Here is a 17,531-nt window from a genome sequence, read left to right on the forward strand (position 1 = left end):
CATGCACAACAGATTCTGGAAGCTTATTCCACTCATTCACCACTCTCCAAGTAAAGAACCTAGCTCTAACACCCTTGTCAACCACGCTCTTGCCCAGCTTCCATGCATGGCCCCTAGTCCTCCCACCACCAGTCATATTTTCAAAAATATCTTCTGGATCAATCTTATAAAAACCCTTCAGTAATTTGAATGTCTCAATCATATCACTCCTATTCCACTTATCAACCAATTTCTGCAACCCACAAATCTTCAACCTGTTCTCATAAGGTTCATTCCATTGACCTGCTATCATCTTGGTCACTCGTCTCTGGACCCTCTCCACTTCCTCCCCATCACGAAGAAACCCTGGTGCCTATAACTGGGCACAGAAGTCCAGATGGGGTCTTATCAAGGCGTCTTATCTTGGGGTCTTATATAGAAGCTAATTACTTCACATCACTTGCCTTAGTATCCCATAATGCAAAGCAGTCCTTATGGGTATGTATAATGCTATGAATTATGGGAAGGGTAACTACCCAGACTGGTTTTGACCTTTATTGAGATCTCTTCAGTGGGAGCCAGACCCAGAAGTGATACTAAGGTTGAAGTAATGCCTAAGTCATATTTTCATATAGTCAATAATTTTAATAATAAGGAGTGACACCTTTTGGCTACTTGTATGTGAAAATATGACTTAGGCATTACTTCAACTTACTATCACCTCTGGGTTTGGCTCCCACTGATTAGACCTCAATAAAAGTCAGAACTGGTGTGGGGTAGTATACATACCTATAAGGTATATATAATGCTATACACTAGTGGCCAAAATTGTGGAAACCTTTTGGAAAAAGTGTATTTTTGAGGTTTGATGGCTCATAACACCACTTTTTTTTGGTGTAATACCATAAAATTATATATCAATGGAAAGATAATTTAATCAAGAATGTGCAACAAAGTTTGTTCAATTATCTGTATTCTATGAAAAGTTATAGCCAAATAACCAAAAAAAAAGAAGCACAACTTGCTTAGGTTGATGTGAAGTAGCTTTCCTTCATTTGAATGTAGCCAATGAGCATGAGTGTTTAGAGAGCCAATCAAGTTTAGACAGCCAAAACAAGTGTCATCTTGTTTTGGCAATGAGCCAATAAGGTCACAGTAGGATCCAGCTATTGATGTCATGTATTGGAGCTGAGAGGAAGACATTTGTCAGTGTGTTATGTGATTGCTATCAAGTTGGTTGGTTTTTTTTTTTGTGTGTGTTTTTTCATTTAGTGAGCTTGTAAAACGTAATAAAATTAAAGAAATGGCGCAAAGAGTTGACTGATCACCCAGAAAACGATATAAAATAGTACTATTAAGTGAACAAAGCTACAGTTATGAAGAAATTAGAAGAAAAAATTGGTGGAAACTTAACCAAAGGTGGCATTTCTAAAATTTTGAAGAGGTATAAGGAGACTCAGTCACTACAAAACCAGACTGGTAAAGGCAGGAAAAGGTGCACAACAGCAAGTGATGATAAAAGAATTGAGAGACTGTGCCTACGTGACAGAAGAAAATTATCTGGGTGTATACATGATGAAATGGCGCAATACAATGTGAAGTTGAATGCAAAGACTGTTCAGCACAGACTGCAGGAATTTGGTCTAAATGCTAGAATTCTATGAAAAAAGCCATTTTTATCTCTCAAGCAAAGGTTGAAAAGATTAAACTGGGCTAAAACCCATGTTAACTGGACAGCAGAACAATGGGACAGTGTTATTTGGAGTGATGAGACCAAAATTTCCCTGTTTGGTAGTGATGGCATAAAATACGTAAGGAGAAGAATCGGAGAAGATTTGCATCCTGATTGCATTACACCTATCATGAGACACTCACTTAGTGTTATAATCTGGGGTTGTATGACATCAAAAGGTGTGGGCAGAATTTGCGTGATTAATAGGAATATAAATGCCCAAAAATACATAAATGAAATACTTGAGCCCAAACTGAAGCCTTCCACACATGATCTTTTCCAAGATAATGAAGCATTTTTATTTCAACAGGATTCAGCTCCATGTCATGTTGTTGTTGTTGTGTGCAAAACGTGGTTTCAAGATAATCATATTCCACTGCTGGAATGGCCTGGAAATAGCCCAGACCTTAATCCAATCGAAAATCTATGGAGCTGACTAAAGAAACTTGTTAGTCAGAAGCAACCCACCAATAAAACCCAATTAATAGAAGCAATAATTAAATCTTGGTTTCACATTATAACAGCTGCAGAACTAAAAAACTTGGTTCACTCCATAGGAAGGCGTTGTAAGGCCATGATTAATGCTAAAGGTTACCCAACTAAGTATTAACTCACATTGTGAGAATTTTTGTATATCTCATTTTTTCTGTGTGTTTCACTTTTCTTCTTTATAACTGCTGTTCTAATAAAAAAATCCTTCATAAAAGTTATTGCATTACATTCTTGATTAAATTATTTTTCCATTGATATATAATTTTATGGTATTACATCAAAAAAAGTGGTGTTATGAGTCATCAAACCTCAAAAATATTTCCACAATTTTGGCCACTAGTGTACATAAGGCAAGTGATGTGAAGTCATTAACTTCTATATATGAGTTGCCTCAGTCCTGAAAATACTTCAGATGCAAACTTTGTTTGCTTACATTTGGATAAAGGATTAAACAAGTATATAATTTCTTTGTATCTTTAAATTATAGTATAACCAAGTGGAAAAACTTCCAAGAACCATCTCTAATCCAGAGTATTTTAATAATAAGGTGTGATCTTTTGGCTACTCGTATATGGAAATATGACTTTGGCATTACTTCAACCTTAGTATCGCCTCCGGGTCTGGCTCCCACCAAAGACATCTCAATAAAGGGTGAAACCAGCCTGAGTACTGACCTTTCTCATAATGCTTAGCATTATACATACCTGTAAGGATATGTGCTTTGCATTATGGGATAATAAGGAGCGATGTGAAGTCATTAGCTTCTATATATGAGCTGTCCCAGTCCTGAAAATACTTCAGGTGCAAACTTTGTTTGCTTATACTTAGATAAAGGATTAAACCAAGTATATAATTTCTTGGTATCTTTAATTTATAGTATAACGAAGTGGAAAAACTTCCAACTACTGTCAAGGAAAATATATTGAGGAAGAGACCTCAATTAAGGTTGAAACCAGTCCGGGTAGTGACCCTTCCCATAATGCCTAGCATTATACATACCTATAAGGATATGTGCTTTGCATTATGGGATACTAAGGCAAGTGAAGTAAAGTCATTAGCTTCTATATACGAGCTGACCCGGTCCTGAAAATACTTCAGGCGCAAACTTTGTTTGCTTACACACTTGGATAAAGCATTAAACCAAGTATATAATTTCTTGGTATCTTTAATTTATAGTATTATGAAGTGGAAAAACTTCCGACTACTGTCAAAGAAGATATATTGCTTGTTAGAATTCTTTGCTAATTGGATTCATCCATCAGAAGTCAGCAATTTTCACTGAATTAGAACTAGAATTATCTACCCCATTTTTGTCACTTCTAATTCCAGATCACTTATCATTTACTAAATTGTTTTCTGCTGAAAATCTCAATTTGCTAGATAATGCAGTTAATATATATCCTTTCCCCCACAAAGTAATTCTCTTCAGGTTAAACAGTTTCCACATTTACATGAGCAACCATCAATTAATCCTATACCATGCTATTTTTGATTTACTTGTTGCTATTATAAACTTTTTTTGTATGTGAATCCTACAAAAAAAGGGCTGTTAGCCTCTACTACATTAGTTTAGTATTTTGAATGAACTAAAGGTTATAGTTCAGAAACGTTACTCCAACCAAACACAGCCATTTTTTGAGCTACTCAGGCCTCTAAAAGACTAATCCTAATAAAAGTACAGTTATTGCAATAATGGAATAAATTACTGAGAACCTAGTTTAACATAATCCTTCTTTATGTAGCGCAGTAAAGTTGAGTGGCATTTTGTTTTAAAAAAATAGAATCTATGGATTATACATAATTTTCACCGTTTCTCTGTGTTCAAATAAATTATTAGTAACATTATCATTGTTGAAGTTTTGTATAAGCTAATTGTGTTGTATCTTAGGGCTCTCACAATTTAAATGATCTCAAAATTTGAAAAGTAGATAAAGAAACAGACATTCTAAATAAAATAAAAATTACATTTAAGGTGAAGGTCCAGAAATAAAAATTATTAAATTAATTGTGATCTTAATCTCTTTTGGTAGGGCATGCATTTACTGCATCTCAGAGCTTTATGAAATTTAAGTCCAGCTCTGGTGATTTTATATATATATATATATATATATATCTTATTTTGTATTTTTTAAAATGCTTTTTCTTTAATTAGCATTTAAAGTAAAGTTTTCAAGATTACTTACCATGGTTGAAGAAGATAAAACAATTATAGAGTGTAATCTATCCAGCAATAAGAAGGCTGTAAAGAAGATAACGAAAATGACAGGTAAGAATGGAATGGAATGAATTGTTTGTGATCAGTTTAATGTTTCTTAAGATATATTATAAAAGTAAACTGTAAAAGAAAATGTTTTCATTATAATATACTGAAATGTTTGTTGGAAAATTATTATAGTGAAGGTGTAAGTTAATACTGACTTACCTTATATTTATACATTGTAAAACAAAAAATATATGTCATAGAGAAAGCCATCACATAAGCTGCACATGCATAATCCAATATTTTTTTTTAATGTTTCATTGGCTTGTGCTTGTAGAAAGTAGCATGACGCCTAGTAAATGGAAGAAGACACACTGAGTCAGATTGCACACAGATACTTCTATGTTAGGTCATTGACTATAAAAACAAAAACTATCCAGTTCATTTCTGATTTTATTATGCAGGAGGATCATAATTTAGTGGCCTGAACAGAATTATTATGGTTAAGATTTGTTACATTTATAATAGCTTCAATCTCAGACTTAATAGAATTTCAGATAGGCATTATTAGCTTAAGAGGCAACAATGGAAAAAAAAGATGAAACTAGAAGAAGAGTTACATACATACTGTCTGTATATAATTGGTGTTTTTACTGAGATGAAGAATATTGAAACAGGTGAGAAACTTTTCAATACAGTTGACTCTCACTATGGCAAACTTATAGGGACTACAAAAATGGTTTGTTATAGTGGATAATTAGTTTCTTCTAATGAATTTCTTTTAACATAGTATTATATCAGTAGGTCTTTTTCTAGTACACTTCAGTAGTTTGTTAACATCAGCAAGTTTGTTATAGGTGTTACTATAGTGAATTGATTGTGATAACTTAGGGAGGCAGTTTGAGTGCATGAATGAGTATAATATGCCCGAGTGTATAAGAAGGACAACAAATCAGAATGGGAATGTTAGTATAAGGCATCAAGGTAGGTAGAGCAATAGTGAATGCTCAGGATGTCAAAATTTTGCAGGATGATTTGGATAGTTTTGAGGACTGGGCTAAGGAGAATTGATGTCAATTTAATGTGGAGAAGTGTAAGGTTTTGCATTTTGGGGTGAAAAGATTAGCAGCAGTATATCACATTGGTGGAACTGTACTCCAGGAGATTGATGATGCCAGGGATTTGGGAGTGTTGGTGGATAGGGAGTTGAAGTTTACGGAACACATAGCAAAAGTGGCAAAATCAACTCATCAAATCACTTGGTTGCTGAAAAACACTTTAATGAGCAGAGACAAAGAGGTTATCGTTCCTCTGTATCGAGCCTTGATAAGACCCCATTTAGACTACTGTGCCCAGATATGGGCACCAGGGTTTCTTTTCGATGGGGAGGAGGTGGAGAGGATCCAGAGACATGTGACCAAGATAATAGCAGGACTATGGAATGAAAACCTTATGAGAACAGGTTGAAGATTTGTGGGCTGCAGAAATTGGTTGATAGGCGGAAAAGGGGTGATATGATTGAGACATTCAAATTATTAAAGGGTTTCTATAAGATTAATTCAGAAGATATTTTTGAGAATAGGACTGGTAGTGGGAGGACTAGAGGCCATCCATGGAAGCTTGGTAAGAGTGTGGTTAGCAAGTGTGTTAGAGCTAGGTTTTTTACTTGGAGAGTGGTAAATGAGTGGAATAAGCTGCCAGAGTCTGTTGTGGGTGCCATAACTGTAAATGAGTTCAAGGTGAAGTATGATAGATACTGTGTGAATGTTGAATAGTTGTTCTTGACATGATGTTGGGCCTCCCTCGATGAGTCTAAGGACTCCTTGGAGTTCCCCCTAATAATAATGTTATATTCAGACAGTAGTGATCAGTAAAGGAAGATGTAGCTGTAATATTTAGCACTAAACACAAGTATAAACTCTTGAATGGCAGACAGTTTCTAGCAGATTGATGTGGGCTTATACCTGGTCCCACAGAATGTTTTAGTAGGTAAAAAGTAGAGGATTTTTTCAGTTGGAAATGAACAGCTGACCTAAAGGGAAAAAGTTATTTTGATCATGATATATTCATACTAGTTTAGGGTACAAAAGCATAAAGTACATTAAAAATATGAGCGTTGCCGCCATTTAGTAATGAACAGGATTAAAATTAATATCATCTGAGAAAATAAAAACTTGAGTAGTTTTCAGAATCATATTGAACTGTAGTTGTAAATATACTTTGAGAAAAATTAAAAAAAATTGTAAACAGAACCAAATTTTAGAGATTTGTTTGATTTAGTCTCCCTGACTCAATTAATGATTGATTTACTCAAGAAGGTATGTTAGCTGAGTTTTCTTCAAGGATAAAATGATAAATATCATGAAGATTATATTTATCTCCCTATCCTTGAAAAAAAACTCAGCCAACATAAATATCATGAAGATGGGGTGCTTAAAGGTCAAAGCTGTATAACTGAGAGGAGACCTCTACATAGCCTTTAAAGGAATGCAGAGAACCAACCAGGGCTTCTGACCTAATGTCCAATCCTCACCTTCTCGTAGTGCACCCTATTAGGTATCTACCTGGATACTGAATGAATGAGGATGGTCTGGCAATTTGGGATTTAGCCGACCAAATTGCATTCTTATTGGCTTAAACCACAGTATAAAATTATGGCACAACATGACAGAATTTCATGCTGGCAGGGGTTCACCTGATTAAACAAGGTCCCCATTGTTTTTGCCAGAGAACTAGGGTGAACAGCAAAAAGTCAGCTACTGGAACAAATCATGAAACACACCCCAACTCAACATCACAGAGTTCAAGATTGGTACTATCAACATAAGAAGCCTGAATAGCAAAGAAATGGAGCTACCTGACAAATTAAATAAGTACCAGATCGACATAATAGGGGTGACTGAAACAGGCAAAAGCTGGTGAGATCTTTCTGAGCAATAAATATGAAATGTTATATTCAGGCAATAACATTCAAGGAAAAGGAGTAGCCATAGTATTCAACACTAAATATGAGGCTAATCTTCTTGAATGGCAGGCAATTTCAAGTAGAGTGATGTGGGCAAATATCAGAATGAGGAACTGGACATTGAAACTTATTTGTGTCTATAGTCCTACAGAAGGTTCTACTAAGGTAGAAGTAGAGGAATTTTTTGAGGCTTTAGAGAAAGCAGCTGACACCATAAAAAATGAAAAGTTGGTCCTTGTTAGGGATCTATATAGCAGAGTAGGAAATTATTGTCAAACATACAAAAATATTTTGGGAAAATTTAGAGAAAAGAACAAAGCTAATAATAATGGCAAATACCATTGGATATCTGCTCAGGACATGGACTGGTTATTACTAACACCATGTTCCAACATAAAAATGTGCACAAATTCACATGGAGAGAAGAGGCAAGGTATAAGAAAAGTCTCATTGACTATATTATTGTTGATAGTGATGTTTTCTCCCTGGTGCAGGACACTAGAGTGTACAGAGGATTTGAAATTGGAAGTGATCACTATTTTAGTCTTGAGCAGGATGAAATTGAATTTCATATGGAAAAGAATAACATGTAAGAAAGTTTTAAAGCGAATAAAAGTTGAGCAGCTCTCAGATCTGAACTGTAGACTAAAATACGCAAACATTATCGAAAAAAAAATGAAAGTATTTGATAACAGGAATCAAACCTTGAAGATTCAGTTGCAAGTCCTGAAGAAAACATTGACTGATTCAACCAGAGAAGCATGTGTTGAGGTTGTCTGCAAGGATAGAAAAATCAGAACTCCATGGAAGTTAAAGAAGCAGTGAAGGAAAAGAAAAAAGCTTATCAGAAGTTTCTGGCAAATAAGTCAGCTTGTGCTCTTAGAGAATACAGAGAAAAATGTAAGAAAGCTAAATATCAAGGTGGCAGCAAGATATTCTAGAGGTTGTTGAAGAAGCTCAGAAATAGAGGAAAGAGTGCTATAAAAGGAATTAGAGATGATGACATGAAAACTGGAGAAAAAGACATCCTTGAAGTATGGCATAATTACTTCAAAAAATGCTGAATGAAACAATCACTGACAGCACAGTGGTGAAAAACACTGACCAGGCATGCAATCAGGAATACATATCCATACTTGAAGTAGAAAAAGCCATAAAAAGCCTGAAATGTTGAAAGTCACTTGGCGTAGATGATATTCAACCAGAAATGCTCAAGTATGGAGCTATAAAAGTCAGTTCAGAAAGCCTGGACAGAGGATGGATTCCAGAAGATTGGAATAGAGCTCTCATGGTACTCATATATAAAAATGAAAATAAAACTGAATGTGAGAATTACAGATGTATTTCCATACTGAGTGTTTCTGGTAAGATTATGCAAGTCTACTTGAGAAACAGTTGAGAAGGATTGTGAAAGGGAAACTTAGTGAAGAACAATCTGGATTCAGAAAAAATAGAGGCTGTCAGGATTAAATTTTCACTTTACGACAAATAGCTGAGAAATCGTTGGAATATAACAAAGATCTATATTTAAGTTTTGTAGATCTGGAAAAGGGTGTATGACAGGGTGGCAGAGAGAAGCTGTTCAAAGTGCTACAGTTGTATGGTGTCAGTGGAGCATTATATCAAGCAATATTTGGTCTTTATTTGAGTTGTAAGCAGTAGTGAACTATGGAAATTTTAACAAAGGGCTCGCATCGTCGACCAAAAAAAAAAAAAAAAAAAAAAAAAAAAAAAAAGCCTTATTTCACACTAAAACTTTTATTAATACAGCTTGTGTACAAATTCCAATAAAAAAATGTGAGGACGATAAACCGCTAAGGCTATCATTTTTAAACAAATATTTCATGATCTAAACATGAAATATTTGCAAACAATCAACTGTGTTAATTTATCTTACCTAAGAAAAACATTTTTTTAACTATCAAAATATAATAAGAATGAAATCTTTTATAATCTTTTATAAAACATTTGATTGGCTACTGGTTTTACCATATGATTGGCTACCAGAAGGGAGACGGGTAAAGATAGCGCATATGCTTATTTTATTTTCAAACTTGGGCACATTTGTTATAGAGTAGTTGAAACAATAATTCCGAATAATATATACACTGCTGAATAGACTAATTTTTGTTAGGTTACCATATGAGTTTGTCGCTTAATATGTTTCAAAAAAATGTTTTTTTTGAAAAAATAAAAAAGTAAACAAGAAGAACAAGGGGCTCCCAAATTTGAGCAAAATTTAACAAAGGGCTCGCGCGAGCCCCTTATAGCTCACCACTGGTTGTAAGTCGGCAGTTAGAATTGAAGAAAGTACAGGAAGATGGTTTTATGTTAAGTCTGGTGTCAGACAAGAATGTACATTACCCCCTCTGTTACTGATTATCTATATGGTCACATTATGAAGGAAAGTGGTATTAAACCTAATATCAAAATTGGAGATGTTAATGTCTGCTCTTAGCTTTATGTGGATGATGTTATACTTCTAAATAAATCCGCTACAAGTCTGCAAGATTCCCTAACTAAATTGAATAACTGTTGTAATAGATATGGTATGAAGGTCAGCAATAACAAGACAAAGACAATGAAAATAGGCAGAAGCACTGAAAATATCAACTGCATTGTGGAAGGAGAACCGATACAACAAGTAAAACATTTCAGCTACTTAGGCACAATTTTTAGTGAAGATGGAAAATTAAATATGGAAATAGACAACAGAAAAGATGGTAAATTAAATATGAAAATAGACAACAGAATCAACAATGCTGGTATAGTATGAAGTCAACTGAATAAATTTATATTGAATAAGAGAGAAATTAGTCAAAGCGCTAAATTTGCTGTATACAAGACAGTGTTCAAACCAATTTTAACTTATGGATCTGAGAGCTTGGTTAGAAGTAAAACACTTGACCAAAGACTAGAGACTGCAGATATGAGATTCCTGAGAAAGATTAGGGGTGTGAACAAATGGCATCAATGGCAATATCATTAAAAATGAGGATATTAGGAATGAACTTGACATTGTTAGCATCCAGGAATGTGTTAGCAGAGCTAATCTCAGATGGTATAGTCACTTAAACAGACTGGGTGAGGAAAGATTAGCAAAACAAGTGTTCTCTGCCAGGTTGGCAGGAAAAAGAACCAGAGGAAGACCAAGATATGGGTGCATTGATATGGTAAAAATTGCCTTAGAAGATAGAAATATAAGATCTGATAATAGATTGATTTGGAGGAAAATTGTAGATAGGAAGTTAGTAATGATGTAAATTTTTCATGTAGTACTATCATATCCTGTACACTCATTGAGGGTACATGTCAGGAATTTGATGATAATGATGATGGCAATTAATGATGATATCATGAAGATGGCAAGATATTCTGAGGCTATTGAAAAGCTTAGAAAGGAAACAGTACTGTGAAAAGTATCAGATATGACAAAGATAACATAAAAACTGAAGAATTAAGATATTCTGCATATATTGAGATATCTAGGCCATATATATTACTTTAAAAAGTTTAACAGCTTATCACAGTACAACAGGTAAAAGAAGTACTTTAATATCTTATCAATCAGTCTCCAGTTATTGAGACGTTATCAAGGTTAGCGCTACCAGTGTGATCACTGAAAGCACACATATGCTTACTATGTATATATGATTTAGTCACCAGAAAACCCATGTATACTCACAACTAACACCATTATAACAGACCACTGAAATGTCTCAACAAAAAGTTCTAAAGGTTTAGTGCCATGTTGCAAGAAATTCACCATAGCCATACCATGCTGGCTCGACTATTTTGCTTGCTTTTTCATTTCTGTATTATATTCTTTTAAAGTGGCCTCCTGTGAATGGGCCCTTGAAAGTGTCATAGAATAATAATAATAAGATGAAGAAATAAGAAGTCTTGTTGACTGCTGTTGTTGATAGTGATATGTTTAGAGTCGTTCAGGATACAGTAGTATATATATAGGGGATTTGAAATAGGAAGTGATGGCCATTTAATTTTGAGTAGGATAAAAATGAATATTATATGAGTAAAGAGGGAATAAAATGAGAGGTTGAAAACAAGAGCCAAACATTGGAAAATATGAAAGAAACATTAATTGATTATGCCAGGAAAGAATATAGCAAAGTTGTTTGTGAGGATAGAAAAATCCTAACTTCACAGTGGACAAAGAATTTAGAGGTAGTCCTAAAAAAGAAGAAATATCTAAATTTCCTGGCAACTCAGAATGTACCCTCAGAGAATACAAAATAAAAGTCATGGGAAGAATATAGAAGATAAATATCATGAAGGTATCAAAATGTTCCGGATGGTTTTGGAAGATGAGGAGAGAGAGAGAGAGAGAGAGAGACATAAATGGTGAACAAAAACTGAAGAAAAAAGTAGTCTGGATGACAGAACTAATTACTTTGAAAGGTTGTTAAATTTATAAGTACTGACAAAAAGAACAAAGCTAATAATAATGGCAAATACCTGTTGGATTTCTGCTCAGGACATGGATTGGTTATTACTAACACCATGTTCCAACATAAAAATGTGCACAAATTCACATGGAGAGAAGAGGCAAGGAATAAGAAAAGTCTCATTGACTATATTATTGTTGATAGTGATGTTTTCTCCCTGGTGCAGGACACCAGAGTGTACAGGGGATTTTAAATTGGAAGTGATCACTATTTAGTCTTGAGCAGGATAAAATTGAATTTCATATTGAAAAGAATGACATGTAAGAAAGTTTTAAAGCGAATAAAAGTTGAGCAGCTCTCAGATGTGAACTGTAGACTAAAATACATAAAGATTATTGAAGGAAAAATGAAAGAGTTTGAGAACAGGAACCAAACCTTGGAGATTCAATGGCAAGCCTTGAAGAAAACCTTGATTGATTCAGCTAGAGAGGCATGTGGTGAAGTTGTCTGCAAGGGTAGAAAAATTAGAACTCCATGGTGGACACAGGAAGTTAAGAGGCAGTGAAGGAAAAGAAGAAAGCATATCAAAAGTTCCTGGCAAATAAGTCAGCTTGTGCTCTTAGAGAATACAGAGACAAATGTAAGAAAGCTAAACACAGTGTAAAACTAGCTAAACAAAAGTCATGGGAGGACGTTGGTAAGAACATAGAAAATAAATATCAAGAAGGTGGCAAAATATTCTGGAGGTTGTTGAAGAAGCTTAGGAATGGAGGAAAGAGTGCTGTAAAAGGAGTTAGAGATGATAAAGGTGAAATGAAAACGGGAGAAAAAGATATCCTTGAAGTATGGAGTAATTACTTTGAAAATTTGCTAAATGAAAAAAGCAGTGATGACAGCACAGTGATAAAAAACACTGACCAGGCATGTAGTCAGGAATACATATCCATACTTGAAGTAGAAAAAGCCATCAAAGACTTGAAATGTGGAAAGGCAGCAGGAGTAGATGATATTCGACCAGAAATGCTGAAGTATGGTGGTATAAAAGTTTTACAGTGGCTGCACTGCATAGTTCAGAATGCCTGGACAGAGGGACGGATTCCAGATGATTGGAGTAGAGCTCTTTTAGTACCCATATATAAAAAGGGAAATAAAACTGAATTTGAGAATTACAGAGGTATATCCCTATTGAGTGTTCCTGGTAAGATATATGCAAGTATACTTGAGAAACAGTTGAGAAGAATTGTGGAAGAACAAGCTGGATTCAGGTCAAATAGAGGCTGTCAGGATCAGATCTTCACTTTACGACAAATAGTGGAGAAATCATGGGAATATAACAAAGATCTGTATTTAAGTTTTGTCGATTTGGAAAAGGCATATGACAAGGTGCCAAGAGAGAAGCTATTCAATACGCTACAGTTATAGTGTCAATGGGGCATTATCAAGCAATACTTAGTCTTTATTTGAGTCGTAAGTCAGCAGTTAGAATTGAAGGAAGTACAGGAAGATGGTTTAATGTTAAATCTGGTGTGAGACAAGGATGTACATTATCCCCTCTGTTATTCATTATCTTTATGGATCACATTATGAAGGAAAGTGGTATTAAACAGGATATCAAAATTGGAGATGTTAATGTCAGCTCTTTGCTTTATGCGGATGATGTTATACTTCTAAATAAATCCGCTACAAGTCTGCAAGATTCCCTAACTAAATTGAATAACTGCTGTAATAGATATGGTATGAAGGTCAGCATTAAAAAGATAAAGACAACGAAAATAGGCAGAATCATTGAAAATGTCAACTGTGTTGTGAATGGAGAACCTGTGGAAGAAGTAAAACATTTCAGCTACTTAGGCACGATTTTTAGTGAAGATGGTAAATTAAATATGGAAATAGACAACAGAATCAACAAAGCTGGTATGATAGGAAGTCAATTGAATAAATTCATATGGAATAAGAGAGAAATTAGTCGGAACACTAAATTAGCTGTATACAAGACAGTGTTCAAACCAGTTTTAACTTGTGGATCTGAGAGCTGGGTCAGAAGTAAAACACTTGACCAAAGACTAGAGACTGCAGATATGAGAGTCCTGAGAAAGATTAGAGGCGTGAACAGATGGCATCAATGGCAATATCATATTAAAAACGAGAATATTAGGAAAGAACTTGACATTGTCAGCATCCAGGAATGCGTTAGCAGAACTAATCTCAGGTGGTATGGTCACTTAAACAGAATGGGCGTGGAAAGATTAGCAAAACAAGTGTTCTCTGCCAGGTTGGCAGGAAAACGACCCAGACGACAACCAAGATATAGGTGGATTGATACAGTACAAAATGCCTTAGATGATAGAAATATAAGATCTGGTAATGTTGGAGTCTTGACAAGTAACAGACTGATTTGGAGGAAAATTGTAGATAGGAAGTTAGTAATGATGTAAATTTTTCATGTAGTACTATCATATCCTGTACAACCCTTGAGGGTACATGGCAGGAATTTAATAATGATGATGATAAAAAAAAAAAAGTAGAAAATATTCAAGGAGGATATGTCACTATTTTAGATGGAAAACATGATTTGAAACCTGAAATGCAGCATGGAATAGATGATATTCAACCATGCATTTCAAACGTGGTAACGGGATAAATGTTTTACAGTTTGCTTCACTGCATAATTCAGAAGCCTGATCAGAACAATTGAATTCCAGATGATTGGAATAAAGCTCTCATAGTACCCATCTGTAAAATGGAAAGTAAAACTGAGCAAGAAGTGCAGTGGAATTTTTCTATTGAGTGTTTCAGCTAATATTTATACAAGCATGCTTGGGAAGAAGCTAAGAAAAATTGTGGAAGAGAAATGGGGGAAGAACAAGCAAAGTTTTGGTCAAATAAGAGAAGTTGGGAAAAGATTTTTGTTTTGACGCTATTGAAAAATTATATAGTTTTGTAGATCTATCAAAGGCATGTGATAATGTGCCATGAAAAAAACTTTTCATGGCTACACTTACATTTCAAGACTACACTTACATGTTGTAAGCGTAATATTATACTTAGCAATATATCCAGTACTAAAGTTGCAAGTCAGCAGTAGAATTTGAAGGAATATAGAAAGATGGTTTGATGTAAAATCAGGTATGAGACAAGAGTGCGCACACTGTCCCCATTGTTATTCATTATTCATTCATATATATATATATATATCATGTTATGAAGGGAAGTGGCATTAAACCTTATATTAAAATTGAGGATATTCACACAACTCTTTACTTTATGCAAATGATGTTATACTCAAATAACTGGCCTTATAGCCTTTGTTGTTTAGGCTATAATTTAAAGCAGCTCAACTTCTAAATAAATCCAGCAGGGGCGAATGCTGGTCTTGAAATTCACGCTTGTTCTTTTTATCATTCAGGGAGTGAGAGGTGTGATTAAAGTCTGATTAGTGGAATAATGAATTACTGGCCATTTAAAACTATAGATTTAGAAATTTATGTACATTTCATCATACAAATACAACATTTATTTTACAAATGATATTCTGTCTTTTTCAATTTAGCTACTTGAATACAAATTCTACCCTACGGTTCTTCTTTATGAACTGGTCAATAACATCGTCATAAAAAGTTGATTGTAACTTAATTTTTCCAAGCAACATGTACACTTGTAAAGGCTGGCTGAAGCTCACTGGCTAGAGCTACGTTGACTGCGTATTGCCTGTGTTTAAGCAACAGAATGAAACGATGTGAAATGGCTATGTGCATGCATGAAATCACAGTGCTGCTGCGAGAACCTGGAAGCTCCTACAACCGAGCAAGCCAAGGTAGCTTTGACTAGACGAGCAAGCATCGGCCTTCGATACACAACACAAAGCTCAATTATTGCCGCGTAAGCTTAAAACATCTTCTGTCTACAAAAATAAAAGCCTAAATGGAATGCTTATAAATGCATGCATTTATTAACAAATAAATATTACTTCATTCTCAATTAATGAGTTTGCACAGCAAGCATAGCAAGCATGGAGAATTCGCCCCTAAAATCCAGTACTGGTCTTTGTGCTTTTCAATTAATTGAAGAACTTCTGTAACAAATGTGGCTTGAAAATCAGCAATAAAAAGAAACAGACTACAAAAATTAACAGAAGCATGAAAAACATTAGTTGCATTCTCAGTGGCATACCTAATAAGTGAATGTAGTATTTGGTACCATTATGGATGCTGTTTATTAGCAAATTATTAGATAATCTGGAAACCCTGTTAGAGAGATTAAACATGGAACTTTTTCAAGCCATCAAGCTAACAGCAATCTCATAATCTCACAACAGGCAATGAAAATTGCCTACCATGTTTTTTAATATCAGCTGCACACATGAGGGTTCACAAAACCTATAGCACAATAGTGCTGCACATGAGCAGGTGAATGGGGAGAAAGAAGGAATCTGTTAATGTGTTTTTCGAAATGCTTGAAGTTATAGTCATTGGAAAAACCATATGGGAAAAGCTGTTTCCAAACAGTGGTAGATAAAATGAAAGACAGATGAGAAGTCGAGTAAGGCTTAATTGAGTTGTCTATAAATATGAATAATGTTCACCAGTAATTACTCATGGTCAGAGGAAAGTGGAGGGCACTGTGGAGTGGCCCTCCACAGTGCCTTGCTACACACAGCTAGAAATACTGCTGACATTACAACATGTTCATCAAGGGAGGTATAAACTGTGTTTATGAAGTTCAGTAAAGCATGTTCTGTGCTAAACTTTTGCCTGAACCCAAATTGATTCTCTGAAAAGAAGTAATTTTTGTCCGAAAATTTCATGATTCTGATTTTTACCAATTTCTCTACTATTTTCGAAAAGACTGGTAGAAGGGAGATCGTCTGTAATTTTTCCGAGTTTCAAGTTATTTTTGTTTCCCTTTTTGTAAATAGGTACAACTATGGCCTTCTTAAAATCCGATGGAAATAAAATCTTTCTTTTAAAAAGTAACACAGAATTGTGTTTGGTAGTAGTTATCTTCATTCCACTGGTCAAGAGATGAGATTTTAATAAAGTTTTGATTATTATAGAATATTACAGAAGATATTGAGGGTTTGAATCATTTGAATGCTGAAGAAGATTGAAGTGTGTTGTTGTTGCTATTAGCAACCTATGGATGGAATTTGAGGTTAGTAAGAGATAGAAAGTTATTAATATGTATTAGGAAGAGCATGAGCAAAGGAACAGAGCCCTGAAGTAACCCAACATTGATATGGAAATCTGAGTGGGAACCTAAGATTTAAATTTAAATTAAAACATAGAATTTTATTATTAAGATGCTATTTCATATAAGCATTGATCCTGAAATTTAATATTCAACAAAATAGATAACAAGATTCTTAAACATGTTATAAATAAACATAACATATACAGATACTCAACACCTGAAGCAACACAAAACACATGCCTCTTATGTTTGGTTAAAGCAAAAATCTATAGGAATTGCAGTGCTGTCAAAACCATTTTTTGTTGATTTTTAAAACCTGCATTGAATCTGTTATCATTTTTGCATCATGTAAAACTTACAAATCTGTATTTCATAGTATATCCTCTTTTTCTAACTATTCTGTAGGCATTCTTGATCTCTTTTCATCTCCATCAGGATTCCTTTGAAGTGTATGTGCTGTAGATGCTGAGTTATCCTCTAGGTAATTCAGATCTAGCAAATATGGTGTCTTCTAGAAGCACTTAACTTAAAAGAACCACTTGTCCTTTTGTTAAATGATACTGTTGT

At 34.5% G+C, this 17,531-nt stretch overlaps 1 protein-coding gene across 2 annotated transcripts in view; it reads left to right on the forward strand.

Annotated features, from left to right (window-relative positions):
* Positions 1–17,531, forward strand: part of LOC150099424 (uncharacterized) — a 39,131-nt gene that overhangs the window by 11,148 nt on the left and 10,452 nt on the right. For both annotated transcript variants that reach the window (XM_090404024.1, XM_090404023.1), the window contains exon 3: positions 4,356–4,469. In XM_090404024.1, coding sequence (XP_090260150.1) covers positions 4,388–4,469 — 82 coding nt within the window. In that variant the 5' untranslated portion in view covers positions 4,356–4,387. The remainder of the gene's footprint in view (positions 1–4,355; positions 4,470–17,531) is intronic.

The sequence above is a fragment of the Typopeltis vanoorti genome, chromosome 14 (assembly GCF_054136105.1).
Source record: "Typopeltis vanoorti isolate ZY-2024b chromosome 14, IOZ_Tvanoo_1.0, whole genome shotgun sequence".
Taxonomy (NCBI): Eukaryota; Metazoa; Arthropoda; class Arachnida; order Uropygi; family Thelyphonidae; genus Typopeltis; species Typopeltis vanoorti.